This window comes from Rhincodon typus, chromosome 14 (assembly GCF_021869965.1).
Source record: "Rhincodon typus isolate 14 chromosome 14, sRhiTyp1.1, whole genome shotgun sequence".
Taxonomy (NCBI): domain Eukaryota; kingdom Metazoa; phylum Chordata; class Chondrichthyes; order Orectolobiformes; family Rhincodontidae; genus Rhincodon; species Rhincodon typus.
The window spans coordinates 32729791-32753351 of NC_063345.1; the positions used below are offsets into that span (position 1 = coordinate 32729791).

Sequence of the window (23561 nt, forward strand, 5' to 3'; positions counted from 1 at the left end):
TAAGCCAACTCTCTACTAACTACAAAAGATGCTATGTGGACGGGGATAGTTCAGCAAAACTGGAAGTGGAACTAAATGACCAACCTGACTCAGACACCGTAATTTATTGTGAGAAGTAGTAATGTTACGCTAGTACATCAGAACTTAAATGCACATAATTTCATTCTGCAAGCAACTGATGTCATCACTGGTGGAAGGATTGTGGAACAGTACAAGCTCAAAGTTATGCATTTATTGAAAAGCAGAATACTGCAGATGGTAAAAATTCAATACAAAAACAGAAAATGCTAGAAATACTCAGCTGGTCAGGCATCATCTGTGGAAAAAGAAACAGTTAAATGTTTCAGGTTGGTGACCTCATGTCAGGACTGGGAAATGTTACAGATGCAATCAGTTTTGAGCAAGGATGAGGAAAAGAGATTATGGAAATTTTGAGATAATATGGTAAACAGGAGAGATTGAATGACATAAAAATTAGTCTTAGGAGGGTGAAAAGGAATAGTGATAGGGCAAGAAAAGAAACAAAAAAATGAGCCTACAGCTCGAAAGCAAAAACAGAAAAAAATAGAAAAATGCAAAGGAATCAAAATGGAAGGCCTCTTCATTTTAATTTGTTCATGTAGTGTCAGCATCACAGCCTAGGCCAGAGGGCAGTCAAGAGTCAACCCGTTGTTGTGGGACTGGAATCATATACAGCCAGACCTGGTAAGGATGGTGGATTTCCTTCTGTAAAGAGCATTACTGAACCAGATGGGTGTTTGCAACAATTGAGAGAGGTTACATGGCTATCACTAGGGTAGCTATTTCTTAAATCCAGTTTGCTATTGAATTCAAATTTCACCATTTGCCATAGTGAGATTCAAACCCATGTCCCCAGAATATTAGTTTGAGAGTCTGTATTTCTAGACCAATGACATTACCACTATGTCACTATTGTTTGAAAGTGGTGAACTCAAAGTTGAGTCTGAAAGACTGTAAAATGTTTAACGGAATGATGAGGTGCTGCTCAAGCTTGTTTTGAGCTTCACTACTTAACATGTATGTTAGAATTTTAAATTCATCGTTTTATTGCATAAATATCTGATATAGAAATGTCAGTTGTGGAACACAAGATTTTAATGGCATTATAAAAAAATGTTCTTACGAATGAGAAGGAAGCATCAATTATACCCCACTTTAGGTTTGTAACACCAATTTAATTTTCAAAGTAAAATTTCACAAAGATATAACAGAAATAGTGTGGTTTGAAATAAGATTACCATTGATTACTGGGCTAATGGAAACAAACTGATCAATCTGCTCTAACTCCCTGCTTCTACATTCCCAGCAGACCAACAATATTCAGACTACAGTCTTTAATAGAGGCAAACAGCTGGAGATCCAGCAAAAGCCCCATGTTGCCTCTTTTAGACAGGTCCACTGTATCATTTGTCACTCATACACAATAATGCCAGCAGCTGGTCTTCCACCAGGGTCAAGGATCCCAGGTACGGAAGTCGGACTTGCTTAGAACAGCCAGCCATTTACAGGCCAGAACCATGATTCATTGGCAACACCACCACGCAGGCGATAGCTGCTGTGGTACAGCACTCACCCAAGTCCTACAATAGTCACTGGATCCCAGGCCACAAATATGCAATGGCAGTTGATTAGGAAAGAATGATCTGCCACTTCTCCTTTTCAATTGCATGACTCTAGGTGTGGAACACTTTCTGTATTCAGCGCCAAAACGAACAAATGGAAACAATTCAAACAGTTGAAAGAAAATAAATGCTGGCCAAAGATTATTCTTCACCCAGCTGAGTTGGACATTTAAATGGTCACCTTCCTTCCAGATCCTCGGTTCCTTGATCAGGCACTAAGTGTCTTTGATCAAGGGACTACCAAGAGCCCACAAAACAGCAGCATACAGGTTTGCTGGTCATGCTCCCTGCATTACAATCACCCGATCAGCAGTGGCGAATGAGACCCTTAAGTCGCATTAATTGGCAGAGGGGCAGAAAGGCTGTCCATGGCCCTTGCCACAAAGAACAAGTGGAACTGAATCCCCAACTAATTGCCTCCCACTTGATTAAATCCCTTCCTCCCACCACTGACAGTGCACATGGAAGGGCATTAATTGCCAATGTGCATTATTACTAGAGATTAAACACCAAAGAAATAAACACGAATTGATTTTTGTAATTAGAAACAAGATATTATCACACTTGATAAAGAATATTCCCCACAAAGAGCAAACATTTTCAAAGATATAGACCAACTACAAACAAATCAGAAATAATTAAGCAAAATCACTGGGTAGGACACACTAAAAAGAAATTGCACGTACGTCAAAATCTAGGAGGGCATCCAGCTGATTCTGTATAAGAGGCAGAGTTTTCAGCAATTTCTCTGTATTCATTGTTCTCATTACTCCATCCATCCTATAACAGCATACAAAGTGTCACTGCATAATCTATACATTAAAAATACCAATTGCAGATTTCCTCCCACTCATTATCTGGCTGAAGGAAATACAATACATTTGTCAGGCAAATTGCAACAATGCTCAGATGTTTCATACATCTACAAGAATTAGCAGACGATCTATGATGTTGTTTGGTAAATCACAGGATGCAACAACAGTTTGAATGCTAAACTATTAAAATTTGTATGTACAAGTAAACTTCATATCTTGTAATATTCTTTCTACATATCCTTTTTTCAAAAAAAAAGTGTTATAAATAAATTTTTTATCCAATAGTTTTCTTTTAGAAAGAAACATGACAGATCACAAAAGTCTGTTGGATAGAAGTGTTTCATTATGAAAATGTACAGGATATTAATGCTAACTTTTAAAAGACAAATTAAGAAAAACGGCAACATTAAAAATAAAGTGCAATTTCATTATTATCTGTGTATTAATTAATCCTAACTACTACATAGGATTCAGTCCAACATTATTAAATATATTATCAAAGTTATCTAAGCCTTGTGTGCCTACTAGGGTAAGACATACCCTCTTTTCATTTTGGTGAAGTCAACTGCCATTAGTCTGTATGAGAGTGCTTTTTCATTAAGATATCTGCTATACCGTCTGATGAAAGTGGACATGTCATATCCTACAAGGAAAGAAGAAAAATGTTATGGTCGACATTAAGTTTACTTACACTATTAATTTGAAACAGAGCAAGAGCAAGTGATGCAGACTTTAATAATTTGCATATCTTGATTTGTATTTGAGTAAAGAAAACACTTACCTTGCATGGCACTTTTATCCAAAAAATTATTTAAGTTGAACAAAGTATTTCTTGAAGCCAAATACTGTATAAAACGCTGCAAGAAAGAAAGGTCATTAGCTGGTAACTGAAGTTTAGTACATCAGCGTCAATATCAAAATTATTGGACCTTATGCATATTTTGAAAACACACAATTTCCTCTAATAAAACAAAAAAAAAGTGTTGGAGAAACTCAGCAGGTCCAGCAAAATCTGTGTGGAGAAAAACAAAGTTAACTTCGAGCACAACATGACTCTTCCTTGGTACTGACGGGAGTTGGAAGCGTAACAGGCTTTATGGTGTTGAAAAAAAAAAGGTGGGGATGAGCAAGTGGAAGAGTGTGGAAGGTCAAAAAAAAAGGTTTGAGGGCAAAGGAGATTAGGAATCAAAGGTATTATACAGTAAAAGGAAAGTGTGGATGATAATAGTTGTGAAGTGACAAAGCATAGATCTAGAGTGAGGGTGGGTGGAAGAATGCGTAAGGTGGTGGAAATGGCAAAGGATGTTACTTTGAATACAAGGGCTGATGGGATGGAAACTGAGGACAATGGGAATCCTATTATGGTTCTAAGACTTCCCTCACTTTGTCTAAATAAAAAGCTCCTGCTGTGGGTCCTGGAATGGGCCCTACTTATGCCTGTGTCTTTGTGGATTATGTGGAACATTCCTTGTACCGGTCCCAACAGGTCCTGTCTTACAAATCTTTTGCCAGTACACCGATACCCATGTAGGTGCTGCTTCCTGCTCTCATTTGGAAAAATTAAAAGTCAATTTTGCTTCCAACTTCCACCCTACTCTCACCTTCTCTCTGAACAGTGGAACAACTTTGTCACACTTAAATACTTGAAACACCTCCAATGATCTAGGAAGATCCAACTGCATTTATTGCGCTCTATTCAGCTAGGGATCAGACAAGAGGTGGGGGAAAGTTATAGAAGATCTTGTGGAGTTCAAAGGTAAACCAATGGCTTCAAAACTAAGATTTTATCTTTGTATCAAAAATGCACTTCACACGTACAACAAAATTTTGTACTTTAAACAAAGTGATGAAACAAGGGTTTGTTCAGGAAGAGAACCATTTTAGCCAGTTTCTTAGAGCAGTTACCTGGAGTCAACATGCTTTGTTGTATTCCTAATTACTTTCACAGCAATAACAATATGGCATGACCCATGTTTTAAGCTCAAATACTGTTTATAACAGGTTCCAATTTGCTCTAGTTCTGGTCTCAAAATAACATGAATTTCTGAAACAAAGAAATATAATCCAACTAATTTCCTAATTTGTTGTGATAGAAGTTATTTCAGCCATGTCATTGAAAATAGGTTCAAATTGCAAGAGGCAATTTGCTAGAATATAAATATATCCATTATCTGCCTGTTTAAGACACTACCAAAGCTTAGTTATCAAGCTTAGCGCACCAAGCTAATAGCCAAGTCATAAAGTCAGGAAACAGTCCCTCAGTCCAACTATTTCATGACAACCAAGTTTCCCAAACTAAAGTAGTCCCAACTGCCTGCTTTTAGCCCATTTCCCTCCAAACCTCTCCTATTCGTGTACCTATCCAAATGCCTTTTAAATATCAATCAAAACAACCAAGACAATGAATATGGACCTAAATGACTAAGACTGAATGATGGATATAATTTATTCAGAATTTCATCCGAGAAAGGTAAAAGACCACCCCTTAAAACAAGATAACGAAAAGCTCAGGGATCAATACAACAGGCCTGATACTGTTGCAGTCAGGATTACAGTTTAATAAAATTAAAGCAGCTTGACCGGAGGTGATTCCTTTACTACTGGACCATATCTTAAAATGCAACTTATTTTAGGAAATGGTAAGTGACAGAAAGAGAAAGAAATCATATTTATGTTGTATCATTCCAAAAGTAAGACTAGTGACTAGATAATTCATTTCTATTACATAGAAATTTGACAAAATACTGTCATCATTACTAGATGAGAATCATCCAATATTTATCTTAAACTGTCACGGATTTCCACTTTTGCCTAACGCAAATCAGAGGAGACAGCCAAAGCAATTTTGTACGTATGCAGTCTTTGGCTTTTAGGAAACCTGCAGACAGTAAAATCATTTACATTTCTTCAGGAAAACAGGATTCGGCATTCATTCTTAGGAAGTCAAATTCAGTTGATTCAAGGCCTTGTACTTTTCAAAAAACAAAGTACCTGCTTTGGCTTACATTCTGAGATAGTAGGAACTGCAGATGCTGGAGAATCCGAGACAACAAGGTGCAGGGCTGGATGAACACAGCAGGCCAAACAGCATCATAGGAGCAGAGAGGCTGACGTTTCAGGCCTAGACCCTTCATCAGAAAAGGGGGAGGGGAAGGGGTTCCCAAATACATAGGGAGAGAGTGGGAGGCGGATAGAAGAGGGATAGAGGAGAGGATAGGTGGAGAGGAAACAAACAGGTCGAAGAGGCGGGGATGGAGCCAGTAAAGGTGAGTGTAGGTAGAGAGTTAGGAAGGGGATAGGTCAGTCCAGGGAGGACGGACAGGTCAAGGGGGCGGGATGAGGTTGGTCGGTAGGAGATGGAGGTGCGGCTTGAGGTGGGAGGAAGGGATAGGTGGGAGGAAGAACAGGTTAGGGAGGCAGGGACGAGCTGGACTGGTTTTGGGATGCGGTAGGGGGAGGGGAGATTTTGAAACTTGTGAAATCCACATTGATACCATTGGGCTGCAGGGTTCCCAAGCGGAATATGAGTTGCTGTTCCTGCAACCTTCAGGTGGCATCGTTGTGGCACTGCAGGAGGCCCAGGATGGACATGTCGTCTGAGGAATGGGAGGGGGAGTTGAAATGGTTCGCGACTGGGAGGTGCAGTTGTTTGTTGCGAACCGAGCGTAGGTGTTCTGCAAAGCGGTCCCCGAGTCTCCGCTTGGTTTCCCCGATGTAGAGGGAGCCACACCGGGTACAGCGGATGCAGTATACCACATTGGCAGATGTGCAGGTGAACATCTGCTTGATGTGGAAAGTCTTCTTGGGGCCTGGGATGGGGGTGAGGGAGGAGGTATGGGGGCAGGTGTAGCACTTCCTGCTGTTGCAGGGAAACCTGTCCGTCCTCCCTGGACCTGACCTATCCCCTTCCTAACTCCCTACCTACACTCACCTTTACTGGCTCCATCCCCGCCTCTTCGACCTGTTTGTTTCCTCTCCACCTATCCTCTCCTCTATCCGCCTCCCACTCTCTCCCTATTTATTTCAAAACCCCCTTCCCCTCCCCCTTTTCTGATGAAGGGTCTCGGCCCGAAACGTCAGCCTCTCTGCTCCTATGATGCTGCTTGGCCTGCTGTGTTCATCCAGCCCTGCACCTTGTTGTCTTGGTTTACATTCTGTCTGGAGTGGTGGTCGGTTCGGTGCAAGATCATCGCAATAAATCCAAGCCCAGAGACCAAAAGCTATTTATTTGAAATATAAACTTTACTCTAAGAAAGCAGGCCAATTTTCTCTTTTACAGCTTCATTTACACAGTTTGTACATCTATGCTCCCTTCACCATTATTAGCAACCCCTTTGTCTTTGGCTCTGAGCACCCCTGTAGTCTGTTCCATATGCTCCTTGCCCCCCACCCCACTCTACCCACGGTATAAAAAACACAATTTTCCAATCTCTTCTGTGGAGTCACATCAGACTCAAAATGTTATTTGTTCCTCTCTCCACAGATGCTACCAGACTTGAAGTTCTGCAACACTGCTTTCAGATTTCCAACATCCACACAGCATTTTGTTTTTATCTTTAAGAGGGTGTTGTACTTGTTAAGTTGGTAGATGGAAAGTATACAAATAAAAGAACAAAACATAATGGGTTAAATATAGATGTAGAAGGCATACACATCAACTGATTATGAAGTAGTGGTAAAACGTACCAAGTGCTATTCTGACAATGAAAAATACACGCATTTATGTATTTCAAATAACAGAATTACATTTGTTTGCTGTATTATAAAAGAAAAATCATTAAGACACTATCAGTGAATGCCTATTCTTTAACTCATGATACCTTTTAAGATTGTTATTATTCTCGGTCCACTTTTTTTTTTGAAAAGAAAGATTATCCTAACTTAATACAACTACTTCAGAGCACAGATATCAATATCTGTCAATTATATTTCTCACATTTGTAGGCTTATGTGCAAAAAGCTGATCTTAAGCCCTGAAATTCTGAAGGGACTACAAAAACAGAATAATAATTATTGTAGATAAATGCGGATACTTTCCTGGCAATTTAATCGGCTAACATTGCAAGTAAAACAAAATCTAAAAGATTAGAAAACACAGAATCTGAGCATTTATTTCTGCTGAAGAGCTAACTACAAAGGAAATAGCATACCAATCGTCCACTATGGCCCAGGTTAGCCCTCTGTTAGAGTGTACTGCCTCTCGACAGTCATTGTTGAGTTTGATTACATAATGACCACTTTAGGGGATAGGGATCAGAATAAAGAGCTTCAGGTACAAATCTACTATGTAGTTAGGGCAAGAACACTGGAATGCCTCCCACCTATCTAAATCATTATCTTTAAAGACAAAGCCTTAAACACAGAATGGAAGTCAAAACGTTTCCTTACCATAGCGTGGCACACCTGAGCAAGCAACTGCTTTACCAAAAACAGAAGTTTTGAAGTTGCCCAACCTGGTTACAAATTTATGCTAAATGTTTCCAAAATAATACTAGCCAATAATTTTTGATCCTTTATGCGATGAGGACATCACTGGCTAGGCAGCATTTATTGCTCATCCCTAATTGCCCAGACGGCAGTTCAGAGTCAACCACATTGCTGTGGGTCTGGAGTCCGATGTAGGCCAGACTAGGTAAGGGTGGCAGTTTCCTTCCCTAAAGGACATTGGTGAACCAGATGAGTTTTTCCTGACAATCAGCAATGGATTCAATAGATTCTTTTTTCCAGATATTTTATTGATTTCAAATTCCAAATCTGCCGTGGCGGGATTCGAACCTGGGTCCCCAGAACGTTATCCAGGTCTCTGGACTAACATTCCAGCGATAAAACCACTTGGCCATTGCCTCCCCTAAATGCAATTTGATGGATAACACTTACCTCATTCCCATACATCATCAAATGATGCGTTGTGATTAAAGCTTTAAACACCACAACCCAGCTGTTGTTTGTTGCCCTTTCAAACAGAGTATCTGCCATTTGTGGTATGTTCACATTCATCTCATTGGTACATTGGATTAAGTCTAGAAAAAGAACAGTATAAAGGCAATTAAATAGACATTTCTGGTTCTGGCCTCCCCCCACCCAAAAATTGGTCCTTATATTTCTACTAGAGCTTTTATTTGAAGTGTTCCACTACACCCAGACACAACTTAGGAATTCAGCAAAAACAAATATGCAGTGGTGGAGGCTGGCACAATTACAACATTTAAAAGGAATCTGGGTGGGTATATGAATAGGAAGGGTTTAAACGAAGGATACGGGCCAAATGCCAGTAAATGGGACTACATTAATTTAGGATATCTGGTCAGCGTGGACAAGTTGGACCGAAGGGTCTGTTTCCATGCTGTATATCTCTATGACTCGACACAAGATTACTCATTGCCTGCAAGTTAATCAAGGCTTTGATCTGGCATCATTATCCCTATAAAATTAAGTGGAAGCACAGATAAAGTGATCATTGATTCAATGTCTTCTTGGCCAACAGAATTTCATTTTGAAGCAGGTGATGGTAATGAGCACAGATGTAAGTAATGGACCAAGCACTGGAACTAGAAACATAGAAGATAGGTGGAGTAGGGCATTCCATCCTTTGAGCCTGCACTACCAATCTGCACGATCATAGCTGATTGTGCAATCTCAGCATCCCTCACACCATTCCCCTTGATCCCTTTAGCCGCAAGGCCCACGTCCAGCTCTCTCTTGAACATATTTAATGAATTGGCCCCAACAGCTTCCCGAGGGAGAAAATTCCACAGGTTCATATCCGAGTGATGAAATTCTTCCTCATCTCAGTCCTGATTTACTTACCCCTCATTCTTAGATTGTGACCCCTAATTCTGGGCTTCCCCAACATTGGAAACATTCTTCCCGCATCTAGCCTGTCCAGTCCCATCAGGATTTTATAGGTTTCTATGAGATCCTCCTCGTTCTTCTAAATTCTAGTGAATACAAGCACAGTCCATCCAGTCTTACGTCAGTCTTGTCATCCCGGGAATTCAGTCTGGTGAACCTTCACCGGACTCCCGCATCCCAAAACCAGCCCAGCTCGTCCCCGCCTCCCTAACCTGTTCTTCCTTCCTTCCACCTAAAGCCGCACCCCCATTTCCTACCTATTAACCTCATCCCGCCCCCTTGACTGACCTATCTCCTCCCTACCTCCCCACCTACACTCACCTTTACTGGCTCCATCCCCGCCTCTTTGACCTGTCTGTTTCCTCTCCACCTATCCTCTCCTCTATCCATCTTCCATCCGCCTCCCCCTATTTATTTCAGAATCCCCTTCCCCTCCCCCATTTCTGATGAAGGGTCTAGGCCCGAAACGTCAGCCTTCCTGCTCCTATGATGCTGCTTGGCCTGCTGTGTTCATCCAGCTCTGCACCTTGTTGTCTCAGATTCTCCAGCATCTGCAGTTCCTATTATCTCGGACACATTTTGAGTTGAATTTGGCACAGAGTCAAACTCAATCTGGACTCAAAACAGTAACTCCTTCTTTCCACAGATGCTGCCAGATCTGCTGACCTTTACAGCACTTTTGCTTTTTATTTCAGAATTCCAGCCGTATTTCATATTGTCACAATATTACAAGTCTTGTACAACTGTAGCAATTTTTTTTTCTTGTACAACTAGTCTCTATGTAATAAAGCCCAACATACCATCTGGTGTCCTAACTGATTGATACAGATGCACATTAGTTTCCTATACTTGTAGAAATACACCCAAGTCTTTGAATATCAACAGTTAGAAGTGCTACTTTTCAAAAAGTCTGCCCGCTCCTATTCTTACTACCAAAATGAATAATTTCAAACTTGCCCACGTTATGCATGGTTACCTTGTTGCCCACTCATTTAAACAGCTTGTATCCCATACAGCATTGGATCGTCAAACTTAGATCCATTACTCTTGGTCTGTTCACCCAAACCATTAAACGTGGATAGTACATAGCTGAGGATTCAAACCTATGTTTGCACAGCGTTCAAATAAAAGCAAAATATCGAAGATGCTAGAAATCTGAAATTTCAAAAATGTGCTGGAGAAGCTCAGCAGGTCTGGCAGCATCTCTGGAGAGACAAAGAGTTAACATTGAGTCTAGTATGACTCTTCTTCATGACTATCACTTGAAGCAATACTTGGGACAAAGTCATCAGAAGATTCATTCTGGAGTTGTAATGTTAACTCGAGTTCTGGAGGGACATAGATAGGGTAGACAGGAAGAAACTATTCTCCTTCATAAGGGGTAAATGACCAAGGGGTGTAGGGTTAAAAGGCAAGAAGCCGAAGATTTAGAGACATGATGAAAAAAAAAGACTTTCACCCAGAGGATGTGAGAATCTGAAAATCACTAACTGTAACAGTGGGAGAGGCAGAAACCCTCATAACATTTGAAAAGTATCTAGATGTGCAAATACAGTGCCAAAGCATACAAGGCTATGGGCATACAAATGCTGGAAAATGGGGTTAGAATAGTCAGGTGGTTGTTGTTTACTGGCACAGATGAACCAAAAGGGCTTTTTTCTGCACTGTAGAGTTATCAAGAGCTATGACCACCTTCCCTTCTTAAGAGCACCAATGTCTTCAGTCTCTTAACAGGCAGAATGAGCAGTTAATACTGGAAGTGATTTCCTAATGTTGACAGGAGTCTGGATGAGAAGAAATTAATAAAATCACCAGCTGCTGAAGTGGAATTTCACTGCAGCAATGATCCTTTTACAGGTTTTCTAACTTGAGTTATCTAAGGACCATAAATCATGCCATTGTCTGGATTACACTCTAATCCTGCGGCTGTAGTACAAATGGAGGAGTGAATGTAAAAATAACACTGACTTCACAGTGGTCTGTATGGTGTTCTCCCTTCCGTGGCCTACATCAGTGATGTGCCAAAGTGAGCTCATTTTTTAATTTATTTACGTTTCCAATGCAAAAGTTCACAGTTCCAGTTTCCAATGGCAAGTCTGTCCAAGTGATCTGGCCATCAATGCACAGTCATGGTGCGGGATCCGAACAATTTCAGGACTACAATTACTAAAATAATGGATTGAGGGGGGTGGGGTCACAGAGGATGGTCATGTGGAGTCACTGAAGATTGTAACAGTGAACTTTCATATGGAAAATAAAGAGAAATGAGCTTATTTCAACACGTCACTGATGTGGAGCACTTAAAGAAAACACCCCGGAAATTATATCAACATTGAATCATCAAATGCTTTTCCCCATCCCCAGACTGGCTTAATGTTCTCTGTGCTTCCGAAAACAGGAAATTCAGCAATTGTGTAGTAACTTCCTTCAACCCACCCCAAGCTAGGTCTTTAGTGAGCTTATGAACTCTCAAAAAGTACTGTACAAAACAGCTTAACATAATGTAAACATGTGCTGTAAAAAATTTTCAAACTACATTTCATCTTGGCTTCCTATTTCTGCTTCTGCAATTTAACTTAAGTTGTTGAGTTGCAACCCTTTTACCAATTCTTTAAATTTTTTAAAATGCTGTTTACATCTAATCATTCTAATCACTCATCTTGTTTATAAAACATCCAAATTTTTCTAGTCTTGCATCATAAAAGTTTTTCTTAGCACTGCATCTAGCACCCACGTGCCATAGCAACCACAACTGCATATAGCAAGTATTTAAACTGCGGTCTGACCAGAGTACTATACAATTCAAACCTGGACCTATTGGACCAGCGTCATTTTAAAAAAAAAAACAAGGTCAGGATTAATATTGCAGCATTTTAAGCGAAATCTCAGATTTTCACCGAATCTCTACAGTGTGGATACGGGCCATTTGGCCCATCGAACGCACATCAACTCTCAGAAGAGCACCTCACCCAGACCGCACCCCCATCTCATCCCTGTAACCCTGCATTTCCCATGGCTAATCCAACCAACCTGCACAGTTTTGGACTGTGGGAGGAAACACACACATACAGGGGGCGAACTCGCAAACTCCACACACACAGTCGCTTAAGATTGGAACTGAATCCGGGTCCCTGGCTCTGCAAGGCAGTAGGTTAAAACCAGTGGATTTCAAACTTGTGAGAATTGGTAACAAATCAATGTTGTGGATGCTATATACCAGATAAATCAAAACAAAATTAGATTGTCTGTGAACCCCAATTTGAAAATCTGTTAGTCAAGAACAAACAAGTTCATAACATTACAGGTATTCAAAGAGCGAGAAATTTTCTCTGGTGTCCTGACCATCTTTCCTCATTCAATAATACAGTAATGTAGTCACCTATTTTATTCTGCACAAGATGACTGTTGTGGTTGTCTACTTCCTGTTTCTAATGCAATTATGCTAAATTGCAGTGGTGGAGAGAAGATTCAAATAGTTAACTGTTGTGCAGGAGGCATGGGTTGGTTACAACCAGCTTTGTGCTTGAGCATAAGCATGTGTGACTATAGAATGCATCCATACGAGTAAATAGAGCTGAAAAGACAAACAACTATCCAATCTTTTGTTGAAAGTAACTTTGTGCTGGCTTATGCAAAGCAAAATTGATGTATGATCACCATTTCTGATGTTAATGTTGACATGGGTGTACATTCTTTTGGGTCAGAACTGCAATAAAAAAGGTCAGAAATATTTCTTACTAGCAAGGGTTGAGATGTTTGACTAGATCTGAATTGATGATAAGACAATATTGTAAAATAAGTGAGAGAGATTTTAAATGTACATAAATTCTTATGCAGTATATTGTGGAATGTAAAAAAAGTGTAATATATTTGATGAAGGACACAAAAGTGCTAAAAAAAAATACAATTATTTTTGTTGTTGATAAAATCGCTTACTTCGTTTTTTTTCTTTGCATGGCCTGCCTTTGTGATATTATTGACTTGAACTTTGGGTTTCAGATCATTTATGAACTAATTTATTTTAGAAGATGCTGGTACAGTGATGGAACACTGTCTTCCACCTCTAGGATCTAACTTAGAATCTAGGAAATTGCTAACCTCTTTCTCCGCAACAACTTAGATGATAAAGTACCAAAAACAAACCTTGAAATGTTAGCTGCAGTAGTAGTCAATTGTCACTCAAAAACGAAGTAACATGTCTTAAGAGAATGTAGCCTGTTAACAACAGGTGAGAAAACATTGCTCTCTTGAGATAGATCTAGTTATTAGGTTAGATGATTATAGTTTGTAGATTACAGAACAGACAAGCTCCTCTCAAAAAAGATCATTTGGGTCTCGGTGGACAGAGCTATTTCAAATCTTCAAGCAACCCTTTCAGGCCAAGTGCCTTATATAACAACTCCTTTTCTTGGCACCCAAGACCTTTACAGAAGTTCAACATTCCAATCATGGATATCTCAACCTAATGAAAATAACTACTTCCAAGGTTATCAAGTAACTAGAAATGTTTACTACTTTGAAACAAGAACTGTAAATTTAGTGATGTGTATCCAATGAAACTGATTACTGCCAAATTAAGCAAAAGCAAAAATAAACTATACAGTTTCAACCATTACATAGATGTGTTATTGATCCATGAGTTGCAATCTTGGATACTTCAATATAGAAAGCATGATATAAATGCAAGCTGATATATTGTACGTTAATTAATGCAAGGCTGCTAGAAAGCTGTTCCGACTAAATCTAAAACAATTTAAAATCATCATCTCCAAGAAATAGGAAGTGCTATGAACTTTAATGAATTGATAACTGTTGTAATTTTGTATGCGGATTTAAAATGAAAAGGTGCTCAATGGATACAGAGATGTATAAACTTAAACCAAATGCATACGTTTTACCTACTCCATAACAGTTTACGATATTGAAACATTTCCTGCAGCATCTAATAATTATGTTCTTTGAGAACATTCAGCAGCCTACATAGCAAGTTTATAACTCAACTTTCATTTTGCTATTTTACGAGAAGCATGTTACAAATTCTAAGCCCTTGCTAAAATGCTGCAAGTTATAGTATGGCATATATCCCAATAGGTCATGGTAATTTTTGCAAGTGGAGAACATTTATGAAAATAATTTCATACGGCAGTGCTGAAAAAAAAAAATCAATCATTCTTCCTACAACGTGACTGCACCTGGCTCAATATTATTCGCCAAAAAGTAATCCCTCCAAAAATAAATACAAGTCACCAACTGGCCTACCAGAAATGATTTTGTTCATATGTACTTCCAACACTGATGTGACCAAATGTGACTAAATCATAATTAACATAAGATGTTTTGCAGTCATGATACTTAGGCCAAAGCCAGAATCATTACATCCACCAACTCTACCACACCATGCAACTTGTTTCCATTATGTTTATTGTTATTCAAAATGAAAATGATTTCTGTAAAATCTCAATCAAGAATATTTGGTTACATCCTATCTATTAGTACTAAGATGAAGTCAAACGTTCAGAGATTATTTAAGTACGTATGTATCAAGACGGCAGGAACCTCAACCCTTCCAACTGTCAAAGCGGCTGCATGATGGATGAATGGACTAATTCATGGCATAGTGGTGCAAAATGTCATACAAACAGGGGTAGTAAATAGGAAGTAAGAGATAGTAAAGGACAGTGCGCTCAGGGATAGTTTGGGGGCGGGGGGGGCCTGGTTGAGGATAGAGGATAGATAGCTTTCTTCAACTAGGGGCCCAACTCCAGATGACTGATGCCAGGGTTCAGGATATGCTGGGATAGCGAGGTGGTGAAATCTCATGAGTATGGTCCATGTTGGTATTAACAACATAGTTTGCTTTTCCTAGTACTTTCTATGAGCGAATATGAGCATATGAGTGAATAGGCCACTGCAGACCTGGCAATAAGCAACAAGACAAAAAAAACTTATCAAAACCTCATGGTAAAAGTAGCCTCCAGTGATCATAACATAACAGAAGTTCACATTTGGTTACAGGGAGATAAGTATAGTTGTAAATCAACTATACATGACATATATATTAACAATCCTGAACCCTAATGTTGAAACAGTGCCCCCTAGGTTTTAAGTGACTCAAAAAAAGGAGTCACCTTTCCACATCCACCTCATCAAGACCATTCAGGATCTTATATATTTCAATCAATTCTAAACTTCACGAAAACAACCTCAGTTTGTTCAAAGTATCCCCATAGGACAGTAAGCTCATAAATTCAATCCTGGTGCAGATTTAGTAAACCTCCTCTGGAACACCTCCAATGCAGTCCTTCCATAAATAAGCAGACCCTAAGGTAATTACAAGGGTTTCAAGGCAGGGATAGCTGAAGTGAATTGGTACACTAGGTTAAAAGCTAGGCCAGTTAAAAAAAAAAATGCAGCAGTAGATCTTTAAGGATATTTATTAATGCTGAAAGATTTATTCAATTGGGAAAGAAAGGCTTTTTGAGAAGAACGCATCATCCATGATCAATCAAGGAAGTTTACGATAGCATCAAATTGAAAGAAACACTACAAATCTGAAAGGTCAGGAGATTGACCAATTCAATTCAAAAGGAAAGTCAGCAAAAGATGACTAAATAAAGATGCAGAAGGTGAACTATAGGAAAATATAATTGGTCATGCAAAAACAGTAAGAATTTCTGCATGTACTTAAAATAGGAAAACATGAACTAAAAGCTATTGTTAGTCCTCTAGAGCAAGGGGCTAGGAAACTGATCATGAAAAACAAGAAATTTGCAAATCTGTTGCAACAAGTATTTTGTACAAGTTTTCACCAAATATTTTGAGAATCTCCCAATAATACTCGAAAAATCAATAGCTGAATAAGGGCAAGGAATTAAAATAAATCAATATATAAATAGGTACAAGTGTTCCAGATAACCAAGACCTAAAGGCTATGGTGTACCCCAACCTGATGGCCTGTGTACTTTGGTCTTGAAATTATGTCACGTTGTGGATGCATTATTTGTAATCTTGCAAAATTCCTCAGACTCTGAAAAGGTCCCAGTGATTGGAAATAGCTAAAGTAACATCTATATTCAAGGACTGAGGGAAACAGGAGACTTTGGGCCAATAGCCCACCACCTGTAATAGTGAATTTACCAGAATCCAGGATTAAAGGAGGTTATAGTAGTATACTGAGAAAATCATAATGGGATCAGGCAGACATGGCTTTGTGAAAGAGAAAATTCTTTAATTTATAAAAGAATTTTGAACAAGGTGGACAAAAGGACAGCCTCTAAATGTTGTGTCTTTGGATTTCCAAAAGACATGTAATAAAGGTGCGCAAAAGGTTACTACAGGAGATAAGAACAAATGGCTCTGGGTCGAAAATATTAGCACGGAACATATTAGCATGGATTAAAAGATTGGTTAGCTAACAGAAAACAGAGAGTAGGGATTGATGGGTCTATTTCAAGATGGCATGCTGTAACTAGTGGAGTGTCACGAGTTTGTGCTGGGAACTCAACTATTTACAATCTATAAATGACTTGCATGCAGGGACTAAACATATGACATCTAAATTTGCTGATGACACCAAAATAAATTGGACACTAAGTTGTCATGGGGAGTTTGAGAGGCTGTAAAGAGCTTGGAGAGGTTAAGTGAATGGGCAATAAAATAGCAAATGTGGGGAAAATATGAACGTGCTCACTTTGGCAGTAGGAATAGAACAGTATTACACTATTTAAATGGTGAGTAATTGTAGAAGTTGATAGTACAGAGGGAACTGGATACCTTGGTACATGAATCACCCAAAGATAAGTATGCAGGTACAGTAAGTTAATTGGGAAACAAGTGGAATGTTGGGCTTACTGCAAACAGAATGGGCTATAAAATGAGGGATATTACACAACAGTTGTACACAGCCATACTGAGACCACATCTGGAGTACTGTGTGTAGTTCTGGCCTCCTTATTTGAAAAAGGCTATAACCGAATTAGAAACTGTTCTGATGAAGTTCACTTAAGTCATTCCTGAGATGAATACAAATAGAGGTAAAAACAGGTTGGCCATGCATCCACTGGACCAGAGAAGAATGAGAGGTGGGTTTATTGAAACATACAAGATTCTGAAAGGATCTAAGGTGAATGTGGAAAAGATCCTCTGTTATGGCAGAGATTAGAACTAGGGGTACATAGTTTAAGATGAGGAGGTCTGTTAAAGCTGAGATTAAAAGAATTCCACCCCCCCGAGGCTTGTTAGTCTTGTGGAATTCTCTTCCACCTAAAGCAGTGGAGGCTGGGTCATTACATTTACTCAAGGCAGAATTCAATGGATTTTTGACAGACACAGGGCCAGGTGTTGACTGTCTGTCAGGAAAGTGGCAAAGGCCACTATCAGTTCGGCCATGATCTTATTGAATGGCAGCACAGGCTTGAACGGCCTACACCTGTGCTCAAGTATGATAATTCCTTTCTGTTATTTCAGCCCTGGAAAACTGATGCTTATTTTCTTACATGTAGTGCTTCCAAGAATCTCATTCAATTATAACACATTCAATAAGAGAATTTAAGCTTAGAATGGTAAATGGTGTATCAGTACAACAGCTTTTATGCCAACTACAACTTAAGAACTTGAGTGCCAATACAATGTCAGGAACAGAGGCCATACATCCTAATGATTATCTGAACGAATCAGGCAACACTTATTTGGCTGTTCATAACGGCACAGTAAAGAGCATACTCAAAATGTTTACTGTTAGAAGTGGTTCCAGCATTGGGCAGCATATGCCAAACAATCCCAAGCTAGACTAAAACAATTCAACATGAACAATTAAACTTTGAACATTATTCATTTACGCATATGAAAAGCAACATACATTCACACACAAGGAACTGTTCACTGAAAGAAGGAATGTGTTCAAGTCCTCCCTTTTTAAATTACCAGGGAATTTGGAGAGTGCATAGTGTCTCTTGACTGAGGCATTGCCATGGAGAAAGTTAAGTCAATATGTCAACCACTTAGCACCCTTTTCTCATGACAATTTGAAATTTGGCATTATTGCATTTGTCCTCATGAGTAAAGACACAAGAAACTTCGGTAACAAGTTTACCTTTTCAGCAATATTAAAGAACAGGTTCCTGAAAATTTACGTTAGGTTTTGACTGCAAAACTAAAAAGAATGAAGAACCGATACAGTTTAGTTAAACACTAGTGTAGTAGACATTCTGAAGCTAGTTAAACATAGTTACAGGATAAAAGTTAGGTAAATAAGTAGTAAATATAAACCAAGACAAATTATTTTTAGTCAAACAGTAATGTTTGTAGTAATTGGCCATGCAACACCAAAGTAGTAGAAACATTCAGGATACAGATATCAAGATGAGAATCTCCAGAGTTTAGCTTCAACGAAGGTGCTGGATCAAAATCCCAGAATTAATTTCCTCAAAGCACAGTGGGTGTACCTACACTACAAGGACTAATGAACCAGCATCACAAGGTGGAGAATGCGGGGGAAAGGCATGTTCGTCAATGCATGTCCAGAACATAGCTTCCATTAAGCTGAAGGGAATAATGCCATTTTACAAGCAAAGGAAGACAGGAATGTACACAAGATCAGAATTAGAGAACTAGTGCTGTGAGAGCTGGAGGACATATAAAGGAGCATTTGAGCAGACGGATGACAACTTTACATATAAAGGTATTGGAATACAAAAGTCATAGGTATGTCAGCACAGGGTGATGGATAAATGGGACTTGATACAAATTGGATGCAGAAACAGTTTTGTATGAGCTCAATTTTAGATTCTCAAAGATGGTCAGGAGTACATTGGAATAATTGCTCCTGGTGGCGATAAAACACAAATCAATGTTTCAGCAGCAGCAAGGCAGAGACAGGGAATATTAAGGTGGTGAAGCTGATCCCTGCCCATCTCACCCCCAGGACCAATTTCACACTTAAATACTTTAGTTGTCTATTCAATCATGCTGTCAGTGGCAACTCCTCTATTTTTCAAGCTTTTGAGCACATTAGGCTAACTTTATATTGTATAATGGCAGATTCATTGTTGTATACATTTTAAAAAGCTTTATTCTCAGATTTGAGCTGGACATAGAAACTAGATATATATGTATTGAGTCTTCACATGCTTACAACATGCAATTGTCCAGTTCTATGCAATATAATTTGAACTCAACTGCAACTGGACCCATCAGGTATCAGTACACTTCGCCATCAAGTGATTAGGTGTTGGTCCAAAGTTCCTATTACAACATCTGCAATTGCACTGTGCTGTTCAATGCAAATTTATTTATAGACTTTACACAGTATCATTTACTGGATTTGAAAGAAAAGGTTGCCTACTACAGGAGACCTATGTCCGGATATGCACTACCAAGAGGGTTAACTTGAGTTGATTGTTTTCAGATTCAGCTTAACAAGGTTTTAGCACTCTAATCCCGCTTCAGGAAGGTGAGAGAAAGGCAGAGTTGGGCCAGCCGCTGCTGAAAGCAAATCATAGGCTATCACTGGGGTGGGCAGGAGCCAAAACAGAGTGGTTCGAAGACTCACGTTAGTTCTCTGAAACACAGGCTCTCTAGCCCTCTTCTTCATACACCCACCACTCACATGGACACTCCATGCCAACTCATAACATTCACATACATTTCTATGTCCCTTCACATCCTTGTAACTATCACAGTCAGATCTCAGAAGCCATCTGGAGGAGGGGAAAAAAACTCAATTGTTTCTAGGTACATGAATAGGAAAGCTTTGGACGGATACGGGCCAAATGCAGGCAAGTGGGACTAGGGTGGTTTGGGAACATGGTTGACATGGACTACTTGGACCAAAGGGTCTAATTCCATGCTGTATGACTCTATGACTCAACTTCTAATAATGTAATAGAGCCCTCATTCATGATAACCAAAGATTTTATATCACATTGTGTTTAATCAGTTAAAAGGATAAAAGTTTTTATTCAGTAACCATTTCAAAGACAGCTAATTCTTTAGCTGCCTCATTAGACTGGAAAACATAATGTGAACATAGTAGCAGAGGAAATGAGTGTTTTTCAGCCTTTGAAACTTAACCATTCAAAACAATCAATTATTTTTCTAACAGCTCTTGGGTAATATCAACAACGAGGTCTATCAAAACTTCAGGAACCAATGTCAACTTTTCTTCCCTCCCCCCCACCCACTTACACCAGATGATACACCAGTTAAAGCAGACAGCAAGAACTGCCAATGTTGGAGTCAAAGATAACAGAGTGGAGCTGAAGGAACACAGCAGGCCAGGCTGCAGAGGAGAGGGTGGCCATGGGAACCCGCATGGGCCCAAGCTATGCTTGCCTCTTCGTTGGATACATGGAACAGTCCCTCTTCCGCAGCTACACTGGCACCATCCCCCACCTCTTCCTCCATTACATCAATGACTATGACGCTGCCTCGTGCTCCCACGAGGAGCTTGAACAGTTCATCAACTTTACTAACACCTTCCACCCCAACCTCAAGTTCAACTGGACCATCTCTGATACCCCTCTCTCCTTCCTGGACCTCTGTCTCCATCTCTGGTGACTGCCTCAAAACCGACATCTATTTCAAGCCCACTGACTCCCACAGCTACCTGGATTACACCTCCTCTTACCCACCTTCCTGCAAGAACGCGATCCCCTACTCCCAATTCCTCTGCCTCCGCCGCATTTGCTCCCAAGATGGGGCATTCCACTCCCAAACATCCCAGATGTCCTCTTATTTCAAAGGCCGCAACTTCTCCCCCTTCAGTGGTCGAAAACACTCTCGACCGCATCTCTTGCGTTTCCCACATCTCTGCCTTCACACCCTCTCCTCGCAACAAAACCAAAGACAGAAACCCCCTTGTCCTCACTATCACCCCATTAACCTCCAGATTCAACGCATCATTCTCCGCCACCTGCAATCTGACCCCATAACCAAGGATATATTTCCCTCCCCACCCCTATCTGCCTTCCGTAGGAACTGCTCTTTCCGAGACTCCCTCGTCCACTCCACACTCCCCACTAGCCCCACCACCTCTGGCACCTTTCCCTGCAACCGCAGGAGGTGCTCCACCTGCCCCTACACCTCCCCCCTCACCTCCATCCAAGGACCCAAAAACACCTGCCACATCAGACAGATGGTCACCTGCACATCTGTCAATGTGGTCTACTGCATCTGCTGCTCCCAATGTGGCCTTCTCTACATCGGTGAGACCAAGCAGAGGCTCAGAGACCACTTTGTGGAGCACCTGTGCTCTATTCACGACAAACGACACCACCTTCCAGTCGCAAACCACTTCAACTCCCCTTCCCACTCCCACTCCCTGGATGGCATGTCCATCTTGGGCCTCCTCCAGTACCACAACGACGCCACCCGGAAACTGGAGGAGCAGCACCTCATATTCCACCTTGGGAGCCTACAACCCAATGGTCTCAATGTGGACTTTACGACTTTCAAAATCTCCCCACCCCGGCCTCATCCCATGAGCAACCCACCCTCTCATCCCCGCCTCCTTGACCTGTCCGTCTTCTCTCCCACCCATCCGCTCCTCCTACCTCACTGATCTATGCCCACCACTGCCTCCCTGCACTCACCTATCACCATCCCACCTACCTTGCCCAGCCCCACCCCTCCTCTCTATTTATTTCAGAGCTCCCTTTGACCTCCCCCATTTCTGAAGAAGGGTCCCGACCCGAAATGTCAGCTTTCCTGCTCCTCTGATGCTGCCTGGCTTTGTTCCTCCAGCTCCACACTGTTATATCAGCTTCAGCTACAGTACAGGTTAAAATACCTTTGGAGCAGTAAAAATGGGGCTGTTTGAACTCAGCACATGGAGTGAATTGATTCAGCTCAAGACTGCATCTGTGATGCCGGGGACCTCAGGAGGCGGTGGAGATGGGTCACCCCAGTTGATATTTCTGGCTGAAACGACTTGCAAATGCTTCAGCCTCATCTTTGCACTGATGATACTGGTAAAGTGTGGGATTGACTGGGTCTTGAAATTAGGATTGATGAATACAATTCTGCTGAAGGCTCACAGGACATCATCAATGCCTAGGTTTTGAGTAGAGAGATCTGTTTGAAATCCATCCTATTTAGCATGATGGTGGTGTGACACAATATGGTGTGGTCACTGATCAATACCATCATAGATAAATGCACATGTGAAAAGCAGGTTAGCAAGGAAGAGATTCAAATAGGTTGTCTCCTCACCACCTGCCACAGATGCAATCTAGAGGCAATGCCCTCTAGGACTTGGCTAGCTTAGTCAGCAGCAGTACTACTGAGCCAATCTTGCTGATGGATATTGAAGCTCCCCACACAGAGTACATTCAATGCTCTTGCTGTACGGTGTTTATAACTGGGTGCTCAAAATGGAGAAGTGCTGATGCATCAGCAAGAGGTTGCCTCGCCCACATTTGACTTGATGCCATGAGACTTCACAAGTCCACAACATTGATTCTGGACTCTTGACTGAACACCACTGCCATCACCTCTGGTGGTTCTGTCCTGCCGATGGGACAGGACATACTCCAGAATGGTGATGCTTGGGACAGTGCTCAAGTATAATTCTGAGTGTATCACTTTGTCATGCTATTGCTTGTCTAATCTGGGACAGTCCTCCAGTTAGCAAGGAGGAGGACTTTGCTCAGTTGACAGGTTTCTTTCCAACCTGTGATTCATAGTTCACCCCCTTTTGGCAAAAAAAAACACGACCTGACAGAAATAGGAGCAAGACTTCTGAAATCAAGGAGTAAGAATATTGAAATTTAAATGGCGGTGAAGCAGGGGCTTCTTAGCCCAGGACTCATCCCCTCAATTCACTTTTCTCTATTTCTTTTTTTCCCCCCAGTTTCTTTTCTCTCTTATTTTTTCTCAAAGGCTACCTTGGTTTTTCAGAGGCTTCTTGAAGGTAAAGTTTAAAGATTCAAGTTTCAAATTATCATCAAAGTTGGACTCACAAGCTTACTTTACTCAATGGCTCCATCTAAAGATATTGACAAAATGAGAAATTCAACATGAGGCAGTGCAAGATTCAAACAAATAAATGGATTTCTCCCGCTACATACTGTTGTCTCCATTGTTGACAAAGTCACAAAACGATTTAGTGCGCAACTATGGAAAAAATAAAGAAAGCCATTGTAAAGGGTTTAAACTTTTTTTTGTTTGGTTATTCTTGGCCCAGCAGTTTTTGTAAACTCAAAAGCCAAATCCACAAGGGGGTTTAGAAGGTATATGGGAAATCATCTTAAAA

The 23561-nt window shown here is 40.4% G+C and overlaps 1 protein-coding gene across 4 annotated transcripts in view; it reads right to left on the reverse strand.

Annotated features, from left to right (window-relative positions):
• si:ch211-200p22.4 (phosphatidylinositol-binding clathrin assembly protein) overlaps positions 1 to 23561 on the reverse strand; it is a 127983-nt gene that overhangs the window by 91793 nt on the left and 12629 nt on the right. For all 4 annotated transcript variants that reach the window (XM_048604935.1, XM_020511911.2, XM_048604934.1 and 1 more), the window contains exons 2-5: positions 8336 to 8478; positions 3240 to 3315; positions 2999 to 3101; positions 2330 to 2423 (exon numbers count right to left, since the gene is read on the reverse strand). In XM_048604935.1, the coding sequence (XP_048460892.1) occupies positions 2330 to 2423; positions 2999 to 3101; positions 3240 to 3315; positions 8336 to 8478 (416 nt within the window). The remainder of the gene's footprint in view (positions 1 to 2329; positions 2424 to 2998; positions 3102 to 3239; positions 3316 to 8335; positions 8479 to 23561) is intronic.